A 15,946-nucleotide genomic window follows, 5' to 3' on the forward strand; every position below is an offset into this window, starting at 1 on the left:
GATATTAAAATATCAAATATAGAATTAATTACTCTTTAGTATTTTAATACATACATATATAGTAATAGAAATAAATTAGGGTTTACATTTTTTTTTTACATTTAATTATTTAGTTTTTGTCACCATTGATTGTAATTTTGCAGACTATTCTGTAAAATAAATAATTGAGCAACTGCTAGTCGTGTTTTACGAACTCGCTCAAATCTTGTGATTTAATGCTTGAGTATAAAAACAATATATAGAGAGATAAATGTATTAAAACTCTATGAGGAAGTGTAACAGTTGTTCACAATTACAATAAACCGGTTTGGCAAATATGCAATTCCATATACATATGACAGCTCCGTGCAGATAATGTGAATTCGATTATTGTATATACACATATGTATATGTATATATTCATGCATATTTATTAATAGAATCTCGGCTGGTATGTTAATCTGTCTGCTTATAATACGAAACTTGATTCTGGGATTCTCCCTGCAGCGATTAGGCCTGAGGTCAGCTTAACACATTTCTTTATATTAAATTGCGAGCCATCGCTTTAGTCATTTAGTACTTACTAAACATTAAGACAATATACAACATGCTCCTACGCTCGTTGACGCTCGTTTTCTATGTCCTGGTGCTGGTTGTCCTGTGCCTGACGGTGGTGTACAGCAAGCCCGCCTGCAATGAGGGCTTCTATACCAAGAATGGAAATCTGATCTTGGATCTTCACAATTTCCAATCGCAATTCGATTGCGTGCAGCGGATGCATAGAGGCTAAGAACAGCAAAATGTATAAATATATATGAATAACAGTATATATATACATATCGAATCATTTGTGAAAAAAAAAACAACAAAAATTAATAAATGTGAGAGATTTATTTAAAAAAAGTGAGTTATTAAATGTGTAAACAAATAATAATAATTATATTTGTTGACTGTTCACAGTAATCAGCATCTCTTGAGAAGTGCTTCTTTATGGCTTTAGCGACTTTCAAACCGTGCACTGACACAAATATTACTTTATACAATTGTTGTGGCTACTGTTGGATGTATTAATATCGATATATGAGGGGATATCGAAAGATCTTCGTTTTATTTTCACTGGCAGGAAGTTATTTAACCATAAATAGCAGGGTATCTCAAAGTGTGGCACTCCCATTTATTTATTTCATTATCTTTTTTATGCGCATTTGAAGGTTAAAAGAAAGTAATGCATTGTGGCTGCTGCTGTCATTAGCTCTGATATTATTCGTTTGCATTGTATGCAATTTGTTGGCCATCTGCTGCATCTGCATGCATTAAACATATGTATTTAAATGTATATGTATATGGATAAACCTAATACCTAGAACACTCAATATGAATGTGCGTCTAATCTGTGAGACCAATCAAATAATTAGTGCTGACCAATCCATCTATTTATGCATGTTATACACACATATAAATATATAACTGCATATATATGTCCATACAACACGTTATAAATCTATTTGTCAACACACGTCACACAAACCAATGGACAAACAGACAGAGAGACAGAGACGGACAAGTCGAGGCAAACATTTAACTGACCCATAAACAGGGCATTGTCAACGGCGCGTATACGTGATATTATTTAAACACAGCACGCGGCACCCGCACAATCGACCATTGAAAGGACGATGATGACGACGACGACGTCGTATGGCAAATAGTGACAGAAAAAAACAACATGCATACATACACACACACACAAACACACACATGCACACATATATCTGTCCATATTTGCTGCGAAAGCGCAACCAGGATGTCAGAGCCAACAGGTAACAACAATCAAACGAAGTTTGCAAAAAAAGGAACACAGTAAGAAGGCTGACAATCAAAATTGAAAATAATAAAAAGAAAAACAAATAAATAGATCAAAAAGAAAGTGAAATAAAAATGGTAAAATAAATGGTATATAGTGTATAATATATATAGTGTATATTTATAAAAATGTATTTATCTTTGGTCTATTTATTGATTTCGCGTTTATAGAGTACTTATAACAAATCGAGCCACCCATACAACCCATGCTCAAATATGTGTTTGTTATATAGAATGTTACTCAGAGTTAAGGGTCTCTCTGAGTCGTGCACTCCCGACTACAATATCCTCAATTCTTTCTGTTGCTTGTAGTCCCGTTTGCAGTCGTCACTTTAAACACTTTTCACACAAACAATTTGCACTCGTGTCGAACATGAGAAATAATGAAAAACGAAACGATTCGTGCGTGGCGCTGCCCTCAAATGCCACACACATCCACACGCGTTCCATCATCATCATCGTCATCAGTAGCTGCAGCAGCACATCAGCAGCATTGCCATTATAAACATGATCATCATCATCATCGTCAGCATTATCATTATCATTATTATCATCATTGTAGTCGTGCGCTTCGGCACCTGCAGTTGGCCTTTGTCTCTGTTGGCGGCATTAAAATGCTAATTGCCTGTAAACATAAAGGTAACTGCACATACATCCTCACACTCAGTTGCTCACTCACACACACATACAGCTCTACACACTTGCAGTTGCAGTTGCAGTGCTTTTGCTGTTCAGTTCTTTGCTCCTCAGTGCTGCCACACGCAGCGTATGCGTAATTTTTGATATGATGGCAAACGTGGTGAATGCTGCTAATTCAATTTCTCGGCGCGCTGTCAATATGCCCGTTATAGTTTAGCAACAGAGTGTTAGAGAGAGAGAGAGAGAGAGAGGGAAAGAAAAGTGGAGAGCAACCGCAGTTACCCTCCCTTTCCCCTCACCTACACACGCTAATAGTTGCTGAGTGAATGAGTGTCGGAGCGAGAGGGAGAGAGCTTGCTGTCGCTGACAGACTTTATTTGCGTTAAGTTCGAAGTTTAAATTGACTTTAAAATTGCATTTAATGGCCAATGCTTTTACAGTTTTTTCCCATCATGCTCTATTCTGAATTGGAGCAAAGAAATGTGACATGAACTCAGAAAATATAAATATGTGAATAACTGGTTGTCACCTCAAGTGGATTTAATTGATTCAATATTTTTATTTATCTCGCGTATTTTATTAATTTTTTGTTTGTTTTGTTTTATATATTCCTCTTGAAGTCAATTTATTTTTTATGTTTTCCTTTGCAGGGTATTTCACAATCTTTAGTTTAATAATGTTATCTTTTGTCATTCCTTTTCTGTTAAATGAGACGCCCTCTGTGGGCAGAACTCTCACTCAAACTCAAACTCTCAGCCGCTTGTTGGCTGTCATTCTCTGACTCTGCTTCTCACAGCTTTCTGTTGCGTCTCGCTGCTGCTACTCTGCTGCTTGGCTGCTCGTCATCATGCTTGTTGTTGTTGGTGTTGCTATCGTTGTTGCTGTTGTTGTTGTTGACTCCTTTGCTATAATGCCACTTGCACTTTGACGTTGACATTGTGGGAGGTTTGAGTGCGGACCAAAAAGGATTGAATATGTGCGTGTATGTGACTCTCTCGCTAGCTCGCTCTTTTTGGGCTTCTCTATTGAGCTTGTATTGAAAAGCTCTTCTAGCTCGTCGCCTGCATTTCTTAAATAGAAACATGTAGAAAAAAGAAATGTCTTCACACTAAAAGCATTCGCTCGTCCGTCTCCTTCACTCTCATCTGATAAGTTGACATTTGTCGCGCTGCAATTTTGATATGTTTGTTGTTGATTTAAAGTATGCACGTATATATTAATGTATATGCATGTACATGTGGGTGTGGACGTGGGCGTGGTTATGCTTGGACGTTTAAGTATCCATCATGGTCCACTTGCTAGGCAAGCAGCCAGAAAATGTTGACACATTCAAGTTTAATTGGTTTATTTTGTGTTTATTATATATAAATTTAACGATATTGCATTTGTCTATATAGGTATATATAAGGTAACTTTGCAATGTAAGCTAAGCTCATATAGGAATGTAATGCAATGCTAGTTAATTTGAATGTTAGGTGTAGAGCAATAAGTAAAGAGTGAAATAGTGAGCGCAGTATGACATTAAACTTATCAAACTTAACAGATCAATAGAGAACAGAATGAAATAATAAATACAGTGAAGTAATTTAACAGCGTAATGTAAACTTTACATTTTATGTTAATCCCATTTATCAGCATATGATAAACAGATTGCAATGCTCTTAAAATTCCTGCCAGATTGAAAAAAGAAGATTATAAATGAGCTGAAAATAAGACATAAAAGGTGAACTTTGCAATTCACCTTGGTCAAAATGAAAGCAGTGTGAAACTTATTTTCATTGCATAAGCTGGAAAAACCACAGCGCAAGTTGTCCAGACTTAAAGCAAACACACAAAAAATAAAAAGACAAAAATGGGTGAAAAAGTAGAGAACTAGATAAGCAACCACGTTGCTGGCAATGCATAAAAGCAGTCGCCACAGCCAAATGCGTTAATAATCCTTAAAGTAAACCACATCAACTGTGAATGTGAAAGATAGAGAGTGGAAGAGAGGTTGAGAGACGAGAGCGGCAGAGGGACGTGTGGACGAGTCTGTAATAGTCGTTACACCAGGCAAACAGTCAGCCAGCGGGGGTGTCTTGCGACAGGTGGGCTGCCAGGTGTAGAGTTGCTATTCGCTTGCCTGTCGTTCTTGCCATTCTGTCTGATTCTCTGCTTAACAACTGCAGTCAAAAGAGTCACAAGTCGCAGTGCACATTCTCCTTATTGCCCACCTCCCATTTACAGCCGAGTCCAATAAGTTGGCATAAGCTCTGCCAAAGACGCAAATATTTAACAAATCTTTGACTAAAGGAAAAAAAAAAACAAATAAAATATGGAAGCTAATATAAATTTCTTGAACAAGTTATTGCCTCAGCATTTGGCACATGCACTCAAACGGAAAATATATTGCTAAGAAACGAAGGGAATGTACATATATGTATGTCCACTTATGTTTGAGTGGATGTATGTATGTACGTATATAAAGAAAACATTTACAAATTTAAGTGAACTATAAAAATTGGACCTAAGGGTGAATTGCCACATATCTTATACAAGTAGTTTGTTATTCAGGAAAGTAATTAAAGCAACGTTTGAACTAAAATTAAGATAATTCTATATGAAAACTTAACTGAAAATATATTTAATAATTTAATTATAATTTTAATTAATTTTTAATTATTTTCAGAATTAGAGTTTATAGTTAGAAATATTTTATGTATATTTCTAAAAAAAATTTTATGTAAATTAAAATATAAAAGCATATATAAATAAATATAAATTACAATATGGTTAAATGATCAGCTGAAACTGCTAAAACAGCGGCTAGAGTATAGGCCAAGTAGAAGTGAAAAAAATATCACTCATACGACACCGACAGCCAGTTGACTTGGCAAATGGTCAATGTGAACTCTCTCTCTCTCTCTCTGTTTGCTGTTTTCATTTGTGTTGCATACTTTCAGGCTGCAGCTGCTGCTACAGCTGGCTGTAGCCAACGCCCAAGTACTTGCCACGCACTTTTCTTTAGCCAACCGGCGCTTTGCCTCTCTTCTTCTCGTCCTCTCTCTCTCTTTGTGCCTCCCTCTCCCTGTCTCTTTTTCATATGTCTTGCGTGCAAGTGGCTGCATTTTGCTTTTTTGCTAATTCCGTCTGCGCTTTGACATTCGAGTCGAGTCGAGTCGAGTCGCCTTTGCTGCTGTCATTGTTGGCTTTTGAATGTTAAGATGTCGACAGCTGCCTTCGGGACCGCTGGACGGGCGAACGCGCGGACAGACAGCAGCTGCAACTGCTGCGCAATAAAAAAAAACTGACTAGTTGAATACCCTGTAAAAACAGTAGCAGTTTAGTTGTAAGACACTGTTAAAATACAATATTTCTAATTTTTTAAAAACATTTTTATTATTTATTTTTATGTATTTTTATTTTTTCTATTATTTACATTCTTTAACAAACTTTTGTTTTATTAAAACCCTTTAAAAACAATTTTTTTTTTAATATTCAAAATGTATTTAAGATTTAACTTCGTAATTATTTTTTCGTATTCATATCAATGAGTACAGGGTATGCCTAGTCAATCCTTTTCTGTACAACAACCTCGACCTTAGCAAAAATATTTCTGTCTCGCGTTATAAGTGCATAAAATTGTAAAAGCAAAAAGACAAATTTGTTAAGCATGTTTTTTTCCTCATCTGACACTATTTTTGTGTTCAGTGCTGCTCAATTTGGTAAGTTGTTGTTATCCTGGACATGTCTGACGAATTATGAATACACATGTTCTGCCACTATTCGACAGATTCTTGTTATGTTGCGAAAAAAGTTGGCTGGAAAAGTTCCCAATTTTATTATAAATATTATTAGCTTGGGAAAGTCGCATTTTTCAGTAGTCGGTGAAATGGTTATGAATGAAGCACAGATAATATAAAACGAAACAGTTCCGATGGAGGAATGATGTAGACGGATATAAAAATCTCAATAAAACGTTTACGATAAAATTCACAATCAGAATTAAATAATATAAATGCGTTACTTTGAAGAGCCGTTCTGTCTTTTCTGTTTGTCTTTTAGCTCCCTCTCCGTCACTCTATTTCTCTTTTACACTCACTGCCTCAGTTATGCTCAAAGCACTATTCAATGCTTCAGAGATTCCACATAAACTTTTTCTTCGTCCACTTTTCAGCTCTTTTTATTGAAGTTGAAACTTTTTAAAAGACTTATCAAATTGATTTTTTTTTTTTAAATTTTATTTTTGCCTTTTGACTCTTTCCACTCTCAATTTTCCACTTGAAACTCAATTTTGAATTCCATTGAGTTTATTTTTTAATGACTCAACTAGCTGATAGTCAACACCTTTGCCAAACTTGAAGACTTCAAATAAATTTACGCCTAAACTGCGACAAAGTTTATGCAATGAAAGTTGTGCCTTCCTTTCCTTTTATATCAAGAAAAAGAGAATGTTGGATGCAACAGTAACAGCGTAATGCACCCATTTTAATTGTTTACTTTGTAACTTCTCTTACAAAAGAGTGGATCGCAAAGGGGAGGCTAATATTTGCATGTGCTCAAAAGTGCTGAAATTAAATAACTCTGTTAGTTAACAGAGTGTGTTACACAAACAGAATCCACAAAATATATGGAGAGCAGCTTGAATCCAAACAGGCCTGAGCTGAGAGAGTGTAAGCTATCGAGAGCGTATATCGAAAGCGGGCATTGGTCTAATGATAGAGGCCATTTTGTGTTAGTGAGCGACTGATCCAAGTTTTAATATATTTATATATATATTTGCTGCCTGACTTCACGTACATTAAAATCTATAAAGTATTTGTTAAAAAGTAAGTTAATTTTTTAATAAATAATTTTTACAGGTCATATAATGTATGTGTGTACGTATGCATGCATTGATTGCATACTATAGAAAATTGCTAAATACCGTTCAGCAGATGTGTATATGAGTATTCATGTGCGCACTTATATAAATACATACTTATGTATGCTTGTATGTATTTACGCGCTACTTTGTGCCATTTGAGCGCGTAATGACTCAACGCTAAGTTCCACTGTCTTTTTTGCCAGCTTTTGGCCTTGTTGTTCTTATCTGCTTTGATTCTCTTTACTTCTTTTCGAGATTGCTTTTACTGAAGCGCTCGATGTGGAAAGTGTGGTTAAGGCGATTAATGGCAATTGCTTTGCTAAGCATATGAGTGCAAATAAGGGAAATATTTGAAGGAATCGAAATGAGAGCACCTTTGACCATTAAAGGAACATAGGTATAATATTTAAATATTAAATTCATTTGATATTGATATATTTTTCATCCATATTATCCATTAAACAAGTAAGAAGGCTCTAGTCGAGACTGCTCGACTAGGAGATACCCTGAACCCTCTAAGCTGATATTCTAATCATTCTGCATTTTTATGCACACATACATGCACATGCATCCACACGCACGCATAAGCCTGCGCTCTGCTAACTGCGCAGTAAGCAGCGGCTGCGCTTGGGCTGCGCTGCAGTGTGGGCAATATTATTAGAATTTATTTGTTGAATAATTTCTTTTGTATACATAAGATCTTAATGAAATTTTGAGAGTGTAATCATATGATGAATATGTGTGTACATTCCAAAGCACAAGTCTCTAGTACTTGAAATGCGTTTTTTACAAATTGGGGGGAAAGGGGGCGTGGTATCCAAAATCTGTAAATTACAAAATCTTTGTATCGATTAACTTTATATACAACGCAAATTTGAAGACTCCAGGTCTAAAAATGTTCAAATTAGGCTGAAAAAACAATGCCGATTTTTCGATTATTCTCGATAAAAAAGTTATCGGATGAATTATCGAAAAAATAAAGCAAACTCGTACTGCGTATGGTACACACGAGTATGCATGCCAAATTTCAGCTCTCTAGCTCTTATAACTTCTGAGATCGACGCACTCATACGGACGGACGGACGGACGGACGGACGGACGGACGGACGGACAGACGGACAGGGCTATATCAACTCAGCTCGTCGCGCTGATCAAGAATATATATACTTTATGGGGTCTGCCACGCCTCCTTCTGCCCGTTACATACTTTTTCACAAAACCATTATACCCTGATTTCCCATTTTCAATGGGTTCAGGGTATAAAAACGTGAAATTACTTACGTGAAATTAGTATCATTTTGAAATTCCCGTTTTAAGATTAGTTTAACTAGGTATGTTTTTCGCAGTGTAGCTCAAAGTCTAAAAAGAGGAATATTTGAACTATTTAAATGCACCCACATACTGCACAGAAGCTCCTTGCTGCTTAGAGTCCTTGGCAGCTGGAGCATCTTCCATCTTCCAGATGCAGCCAGCCAAGTAAAAAGCAGTCGGCGTCTTTGTTGTTTTTGTTTAGTAGAGAACGAGCTGCCCTCCTCCTACTACAAACATCTGTTTTTAGCCCAATGTCTATGACTGCAGGTGTTTGTTAGCCTGCATTTTGCTTGATCCGCAGCCTACTTTGGCTACTGCTGCTGGTGTTCGTCCTGGCCCTCATCCTTGTCGAGTCTAATTTCACTGCAGCTAAAGTTCTTGTTTGTTTCTTATGAAAATACACACACACACACACACACATACACATACATGCATACATTGAGCTAAGTTAAACTTGTGAAAATAATTTGTGCACCAAGTTGCAAAAGCTGCTTCGACTTCAGACAACGCACAGTGGTTGACAACTGCTTAAAAAAGCAATGGAAAAAGCTTAAGCAAAAGGCCATACAACTAGTTAATTATTAGTTGAAAAGAGCACAGAGATAGTCAGCGAGAGAAACAGAGAGAAATAGATGGACAATTAACCAAAAAGTTTCTGCAGCTTGAATAGAGAATATATTTTCTGATTTTCAAAATAAATAAAATTTATAAAATCATTACTGTTAAGTGATCAAGCCATATAATATTATTATAAATAATTGAAACGGATTTTACACTGTGCACTAGAGAATTATTCAGACGAATATCCCAAGAACTTTCAATTGCTTACACTGCACACAGAATCAAGCACACATACACTCACACACGTGTATATATGTGTATAAATATGGAGAGCACAAAGTTGTGTAAGTAGAGTTTTCAATGAGAGACAAGCTGCAAGTGAAAGAGAGAACGAGAGAGAGTGAGAGGGAAGAAAAGTAAACTCTGCTCATCGAACTGCGAGCGCTTTGTGCAATTTAAGGCGCCCTCTAGGGAATAAATTGCACAAAGTAAAGCTGAAAAACTTTCGTTGGGCCAAGTTAAACAGATTGATGAACGTGTGGAAAAGTATAGATTGAGAGAGAGAGAGAGAGAGAGAGAGAGTGAGGAGCAGAGATAGACAGTGAAATTAACGGCCATCTATTTTACTTGCAGCGCTTGATGGACTCGGCTGAGCAGGCGGCGCTCTCCGAATTGGATGGTCAGAGCAGCTCTGAGTCTGGGCAATTGGGTCAGCAGCATTACGATGCAAGGCGCATCAATGAGTATAATGCCGATGGCAAATTGGCGGACGGAGCGCGTCACATGGACATACGATTCATGCGTCGCTTCGAGCGTCTGCCGGTAAATCTCAGTCTAAGCTCGATTCTGGTGCCGCACGGCGTCGATTTGGATGAGACGGATGTGAAGTCGGCATTGCAGTGGAGCGCCCATTTGGATCCACTCTTCCAGAATAACTTGGAGCGAGATCCGGCATTGTCCTGGCAATACTTTGGCTCATCTTCGGGCTTCCTGCGACGCTTCCCAGGCACTGCCTGGCCACCGGAGGGCTCCAAGGGCAGCAAGCTAATCCATGATTTTCGCACACACAACTGGTTCGTGCAGGCCGCATCCTCGCCCAAGGATATTGTAAGTGATTTGCCTCAAACACAACATTATTCCATGATTAATATTTCATTTCTGCTCAGATGATTCTGCTGGATGCCTCGTCAAGCATGTCGGAGAAATCGTTTGATCTGGCCACGGCTACGGCTTTTAATATACTGGATACACTCGGCGAGGATGACTACGTGAACTTGATAACCTTCTCGGAGGTGGTCAAGACACCTGTGCCCTGCTTCAAGGATCGCATGGTGCGCGCCACGCCCGATAATATTCAGGAAATAAAGTCGGCCGTTAAAGCTGTAAAGTTGCAGGATACGGCGAACTTTACGGCGGGCCTGGAATATGCCTTCAGTCTGCTGCATAAGGTAAGGAGAGTAGGAATGGAGTGGCGAGTGATCTAATGGAAGAGATAGAAGAAAAGTAGATAACGATGTCCAGATCAACTTTTTTAAACTGAATAGATATAGTTAGATTCAGGACATCGATTCTCTAGTTATATATATACATACATGTATATAAATGAGAGATCAATCATAGGATATTTTCTAATCAGACATATCATCTAGTGACATAACTAATCCTTCTCGTATTCACAGTATAATCAATCTGGAGCGGGCAGCCAATGCAATCAGGCCATCATGCTGATTACGGAGAGCACTTCGGAATCGCACAAGGAGATCATCAAGCAGTACAATTGGCCGCATATGCCCGTCAGGATATTTACATATCTGATTGGCAGTGATTCGGGCAGTCGCAGTAATTTGCATGAGATGGCGTGCTCCAACAAGGGATTCTTTGTGCAAATCAATGACTACGAGGAGGCGCGACGAAAGGTGATTGACTATGCGCTGGTGATGGCGCGACCCATGATTATGTACCAGGCGGATCATCCGGTGCACTGGAGTCCTGTCTTTGTGGCTGGGAAATCTGGTGGACTGGGCAGAGATTCTGAGTATCAGCGACGGTTAGTGACGACAGTTTCAACTCCGGTCTTCGATAGACGAAACCATTCGGTGCGCGTGGCAAATCTGTTGGGTGTGGTGGGCACCGATGTGCCCATTGAGGAGATACGAAAGATGATACCACAGCACAAGCTGGGACCGAATGGATATTCGTTTATCGTCGATAACAATGGGCGTGTGCTGTACCATCCCGATCTGCGACCCCTGAGCGATGGTAATCAGTACATCGATCAGCTGCGACCCAAATACGCGTCCGTCGACATTACGGAGTTGGAACTGCCGGAAACGGAAATTGGCAACGATCACGAATTGGTCGAAATTAACAAAAATCTGCTCAATGAGGTAATTTATATAATAAAGACTTAGTGTAATCACCGAATTAATTTCATTGCTTTGCAGATGCGCGGTGACATGATTCGCCCCAAGGAGGGTGAAACAGAGTTCACAGTGCTCAATCATTACGATGAGTCGAAGCGCGTCTCCACGCGCACCCATCGCTATTTCTACGGACCCATCGAGGATACGCCCTTTACGCTAGCTATTGTATTGCCCGAAAAGTATGGCAGCCATGAGTTGGTCTCCCAACAGGAGATTAGGCACTCGCGTAACAATGGTATGCATAAATCCAACCACAGCTATTAGTTCTCGTTGATTAACTTATCTCTTCTTCTCCCTTTTAGTTACCGAATACTTTAAGGGCGACAATTGGCGCGTACATCCCGATTGGGTCTACTGCGAATACAATAGTGTCAGCGACTTGGAGAAGGAGCGTGAGAGCTCCGGAGAGTATACGTCGCGCGATCAAGAGCCCAGCTTCGGGTCGCCAGAGGAGCAGGTACTGCACTTTCTGGCACGCGCCGGACGCCCTGGTTGGAAGTGGATGTCGGTAAGCTATCCCAGCTTGATGCGACTATATACTGTTTGTATTCTTATATTTATATCTAATCTTCGCTCTTGTTTAGGTGCGACCCAAATCGCCGCAGCCACATCATAACCTGCACGGCACCTCGCCCAGTGCTGCCCACTTTGGTGCGCAGCATCTGAATGTGCAAGGTTCTCGCAAGGCGGAGCCCTACTACTGCGATCGAACCCTCATTCAGAGCTTGGTGCGCGATGCAATGGTCACCGATGGTCTAGATAGGAATACGACGAGCACTTCCAATGGCAAGGAGGATAAACAGTGAGTTCTGCTTATATTTGTCTATGATTTTATTTTCGTTATTATTACTTTTTTTTTTTATCAAAGCACCTTTAAGAAAAATTATATTATTCATTATTTCACTGTTTAATTAAATTCACTTAATTTTTTATGTAAATAATTAATTACTAAAAAAAAATTTTTATTGTTTGGATTTTTATTATTTTAAAAACTTATTATTACTTATTATTTTTTCAACAAATTTGTGTTTGCTTTTGTATACTTTTTTCCGTGATGAGTTAATAGTTTATCATTGAAAAAATATATAATAAGTATTATAAATATTATAAATATATTATTTTTAAAATTCGAATTTTTAATTCAGAACTTATTTTTTATTATTATATATGTTTATAAGTATTTTGTTTAATTATAATTAGCCTAATTATAATTATTTTCGTTGGACTAAAACTTAAATTAGGGTTGCATTATATTTTTGAATACTTTACATTTTGTAGAGATTCTTTAAAAACTTATTTTCAAACACTAAAGCACAACAAAAATTTTCTCTTGCATATATTTCCCCCACTCTATTCTCTGAAATGCAAATATTTTCGATTGCATCTACCAAAACTTTTCTCTCTATAATCAAATATAATTAAAAATATATATATATTCTTTCCGCAATGCATCAATAATTTTATAACTTTAATTTACAATGCAATTTATAACATAATTTTAATGCACAATTTATGCAAAAAAAAAAAAAAAAAAAAATAAACTTTTAGTCCAATCGCCACATTGATGGCAATTTTGAAGAGGTAAATGAAAAGTGTTTAATCAAATCAAGTCACGTAGTTATTGAGAAATGCAAACGCTTTGAGGAACCAGCACAAGGAAAACGCTCGGAGCCTTAATCCCTGTTGAAATGATGTATAGCTCTGCAGTCGCTAGTTGTAGCCGATCGAACTATACATATTTGTTTTCTAATATATGTTTGGTTATCTATTTGCATGCAGGCAAGGCTATCAGAAGTTCGTGGTGGCAACATCCTTTGTGGCGACACGATCGGGCCTCTTGCGCTGGATCGATCATATCAAGAGACCCGAGGATACGCCAGAGCCGTAAGTAGACCATAGTAATCAAACATTGTAAAGTAGCTCATCTCTGTTTCCTGTTCACAGTCACTTCAGCGAGGACAATGTGCGCGCCATGGACGCGTCGTGGTATAAGCGAGCCGTCGATCAACACACTGTGGAGCCGGACAGCTTTGTCTACAGCGTGCCCTTTGGTTCGGGCTATGCTATCAAATCGAATGCGACTCTGGTCACCGCCTCGCACGCCATATTCGTGGAGCATCGCGGACACAAGGCACCCGCCGGGGTTGTGGGTCTTCAGTTTCAGCACGATTCGCTGGCCAAGCACTTCATCAATATAACCTCAGCTGTAAGGCAACTTGTGTAACTCTATCAAATGGATGTATATTATTAATATTCTCAATCTACATTCGCAGTGCACTGGCATGACGGGCTGTAAGCGTACCTGTGCCTCGGACAATCTCGATTGTTATGTGCTCGACAATAGTGGGTTTGTGATCATCTCTGAGGAAATGGAGCATACGGGCAAGTTCTTTGGCCAAATCGATGGCACCATTATGGATTCCCTCGTACAGGATCGCATATACAAGCGCGTTACAGTCAATGATTATCAAGGCGTTTGCTCCGATTCGGATAATCCCTATACGGCAGCTGGTGGCAATGTGCAGCCCCATCGATTTGGCAGCTGGATTATGAAGCACTTGGTGGCATTGAGCGCTTCTTGGCTAGCCTTGATGCCGGCCTCGTTGCGCGCCTGGCCACAGGACGATTATGAGACATACGACAATGAGGACGTAGTCTTTGTGGAAAACAACTATTCGGACGAGTATGAAGAGAATTTCGACAATGAATACACCATGCCGGTGGATCAAGAAATGGATGAATTCTTTACCACAGCTGATGTGGTGAGTACTTCAAGTTTAGCTAGCCTGATATGTATATACTAATACTGAGCCATTCTGTATCTTAGGAATATACGACACCGCCACCCAAGCAACATAGGCCACATAGCGGACACAGATTCGCGCCCGATCCGCAAAATGCGCGCCGCTGCGATTTGCGCACCGATCTTTATATGTTACAACCGGAACGCTTGAATCAAGGCGGCCAAAATAATCCACTCAAGGTGAGTTTATGGATTGGATGAAGTTGTATAATGTAGCTGATATTGATAGCACGTGTTTAAGGAATGTGATTCCCTTTAAATGACATTATTTCTAAATCATGACAATTATGTGATAATATTTTATAGTATTTATATATATTAAAATTTCATAGTATATATATATATATATTATGAAGCTGAACTGCCTTAAGCGTTATACAACACTCGTTTTCATTATGTTTAATGTTGAACAGCATATCTAATATCATTAGCTCTTTAGTCGTGGTACTCCAATTTCAGTATGATGCATTATTTGCTATATTCTATTCTTAACTTTTTCAGGGTAAACTTACCAATTGCCATGTTTCGGGCTGTGAACGTCCGTTTAGTGTGCAAAAGATTCCGCATAGTAATCTAATATTGCTCGTCGTGGACACTTTGTGTCCTTGCGGCTCCAAGCAGTTGGACATTGAGCCCATGGAAGAGTCGGGCATTGTGGGTGAGTCAAGTTTTCCGATTTATCTTAATTTGGTGCTGGCTAATGTATTAATAAAATTTATTTATTTATGAATAGGAGCCTGCAGCACGCGTCGCCAGAGTCAGGAGAAGGAGTCGCGTCGTCGTCCCAAGAAGTGCATCAACTATCATCCCGAAGAGATTGAGATACAGCAATGTGGGCGTGGCAGCACTCTCCTGCACATGTCCGCCTCCCTCGTTGCGGCGCACCTGCTGATGGTCAGCGTGACGTTTGTGTTAGCCAATGCGTGATACGTGCACTAAATCTAGCTAACTGAAATGAGGAGTTGGTAAAGAGCAGAAGGAAAGGGATTAAAACGAAGCACAAGCAGCAGTATGAATATGTTAAGGCTTTTTTTACGAGCAGTGCAAGAAATTTCAAATGGATTCCAAAATGACGTAAAGCGAAGCCAAACAATTAAAAGAAAAACAAAAACAGATGAAAAGAACACGCGTAATACTAAAAAGTTAATATATATATATACCTATATATATCTATATGTTTGTAGACAATAATTTGCAAAGAAAAAAAAAGAGTAAATGAGAGAGCAAACTATATTTCCATTGACAATTAGAGAAAAGTAATTATTAGCTAAATATTAGTTACGCAAAACAAAACACAATTTAAATTAAATATTTGTAGAACAAGAAATTGAAACTTATTTCCTTACTTATTTATTTACCATTTTCCAAAAACTAAAAACAAAATCAAATAACTATTCATTAGCAAAGAAGAAAACGAAATTAATTAAAAATAAAATATCACATAGACGGTTTTATGTAAATAGCAAGTGAAAGAAAGTATTTGAAAGAACAAAATTCCTACCGAAAACATTTAATTCAATA

At 38.3% G+C, this 15,946-nt stretch overlaps 2 protein-coding genes across 3 annotated transcripts in view; both read left to right on the forward strand.

Moving 5' to 3' along the window:
- LOC6576281 (voltage-dependent calcium channel subunit alpha-2/delta-3) overlaps positions 1–15,624 on the forward strand; it is a 45,298-nt gene extending 29,674 nt beyond the window's left edge. The window contains exons 5-17 of one of the 2 annotated variants that reach the window (XM_032728495.2): positions 9,833–10,306; positions 10,366–10,647; positions 10,879–11,586; positions 11,644–11,857; positions 11,925–12,130; positions 12,207–12,424; positions 13,171–13,203; positions 13,402–13,506; positions 13,567–13,828; positions 13,896–14,384; positions 14,450–14,605; positions 14,927–15,083; positions 15,159–15,624. In XM_032728495.2, coding sequence (XP_032584386.2) covers positions 9,833–10,306; positions 10,366–10,647; positions 10,879–11,586; positions 11,644–11,857; positions 11,925–12,130; positions 12,207–12,424; positions 13,171–13,203; positions 13,402–13,506; positions 13,567–13,828; positions 13,896–14,384; positions 14,450–14,605; positions 14,927–15,083; positions 15,159–15,352 — 3,498 coding nt within the window. In that variant the 3' untranslated portion in view covers positions 15,353–15,624. The remainder of the gene's footprint in view (positions 1–9,832; positions 10,307–10,365; positions 10,648–10,878; positions 11,587–11,643; positions 11,858–11,924; positions 12,131–12,206; positions 12,425–13,170; positions 13,204–13,401; positions 13,507–13,566; positions 13,829–13,895; positions 14,385–14,449; positions 14,606–14,926; positions 15,084–15,158) is intronic. The other variant, XM_044008499.1, reaches the window with a different exon arrangement.
- On the forward strand, positions 551–851 carry LOC6576280. The gene has a single exon (XM_002002235.4). It carries the CDS (start codon positions 587–589, stop codon positions 767–769), a length of 183 nt encoding a protein of 60 aa, XP_002002271.1. The 5' UTR covers positions 551–586; the 3' UTR covers positions 770–851.
- Positions 15,625–15,946: the final 322 nt, after the last annotated feature.

This window comes from Drosophila mojavensis, unplaced genomic scaffold (genome assembly GCF_018153725.1).
Source record: "Drosophila mojavensis isolate 15081-1352.22 unplaced genomic scaffold, ASM1815372v1 contig_36, whole genome shotgun sequence".
Lineage (NCBI taxonomy): Eukaryota > Metazoa > Arthropoda > Insecta > Diptera > Drosophilidae > Drosophila > Drosophila mojavensis.

Coding starts and splice junctions, on each gene's coding strand:
- LOC6576280 (XM_002002235.4), top strand. CDS start 587: ATGCTCCTACGCTCGTTGACGCTCGTTTTCTATGTCCTGGTGCTGGTT.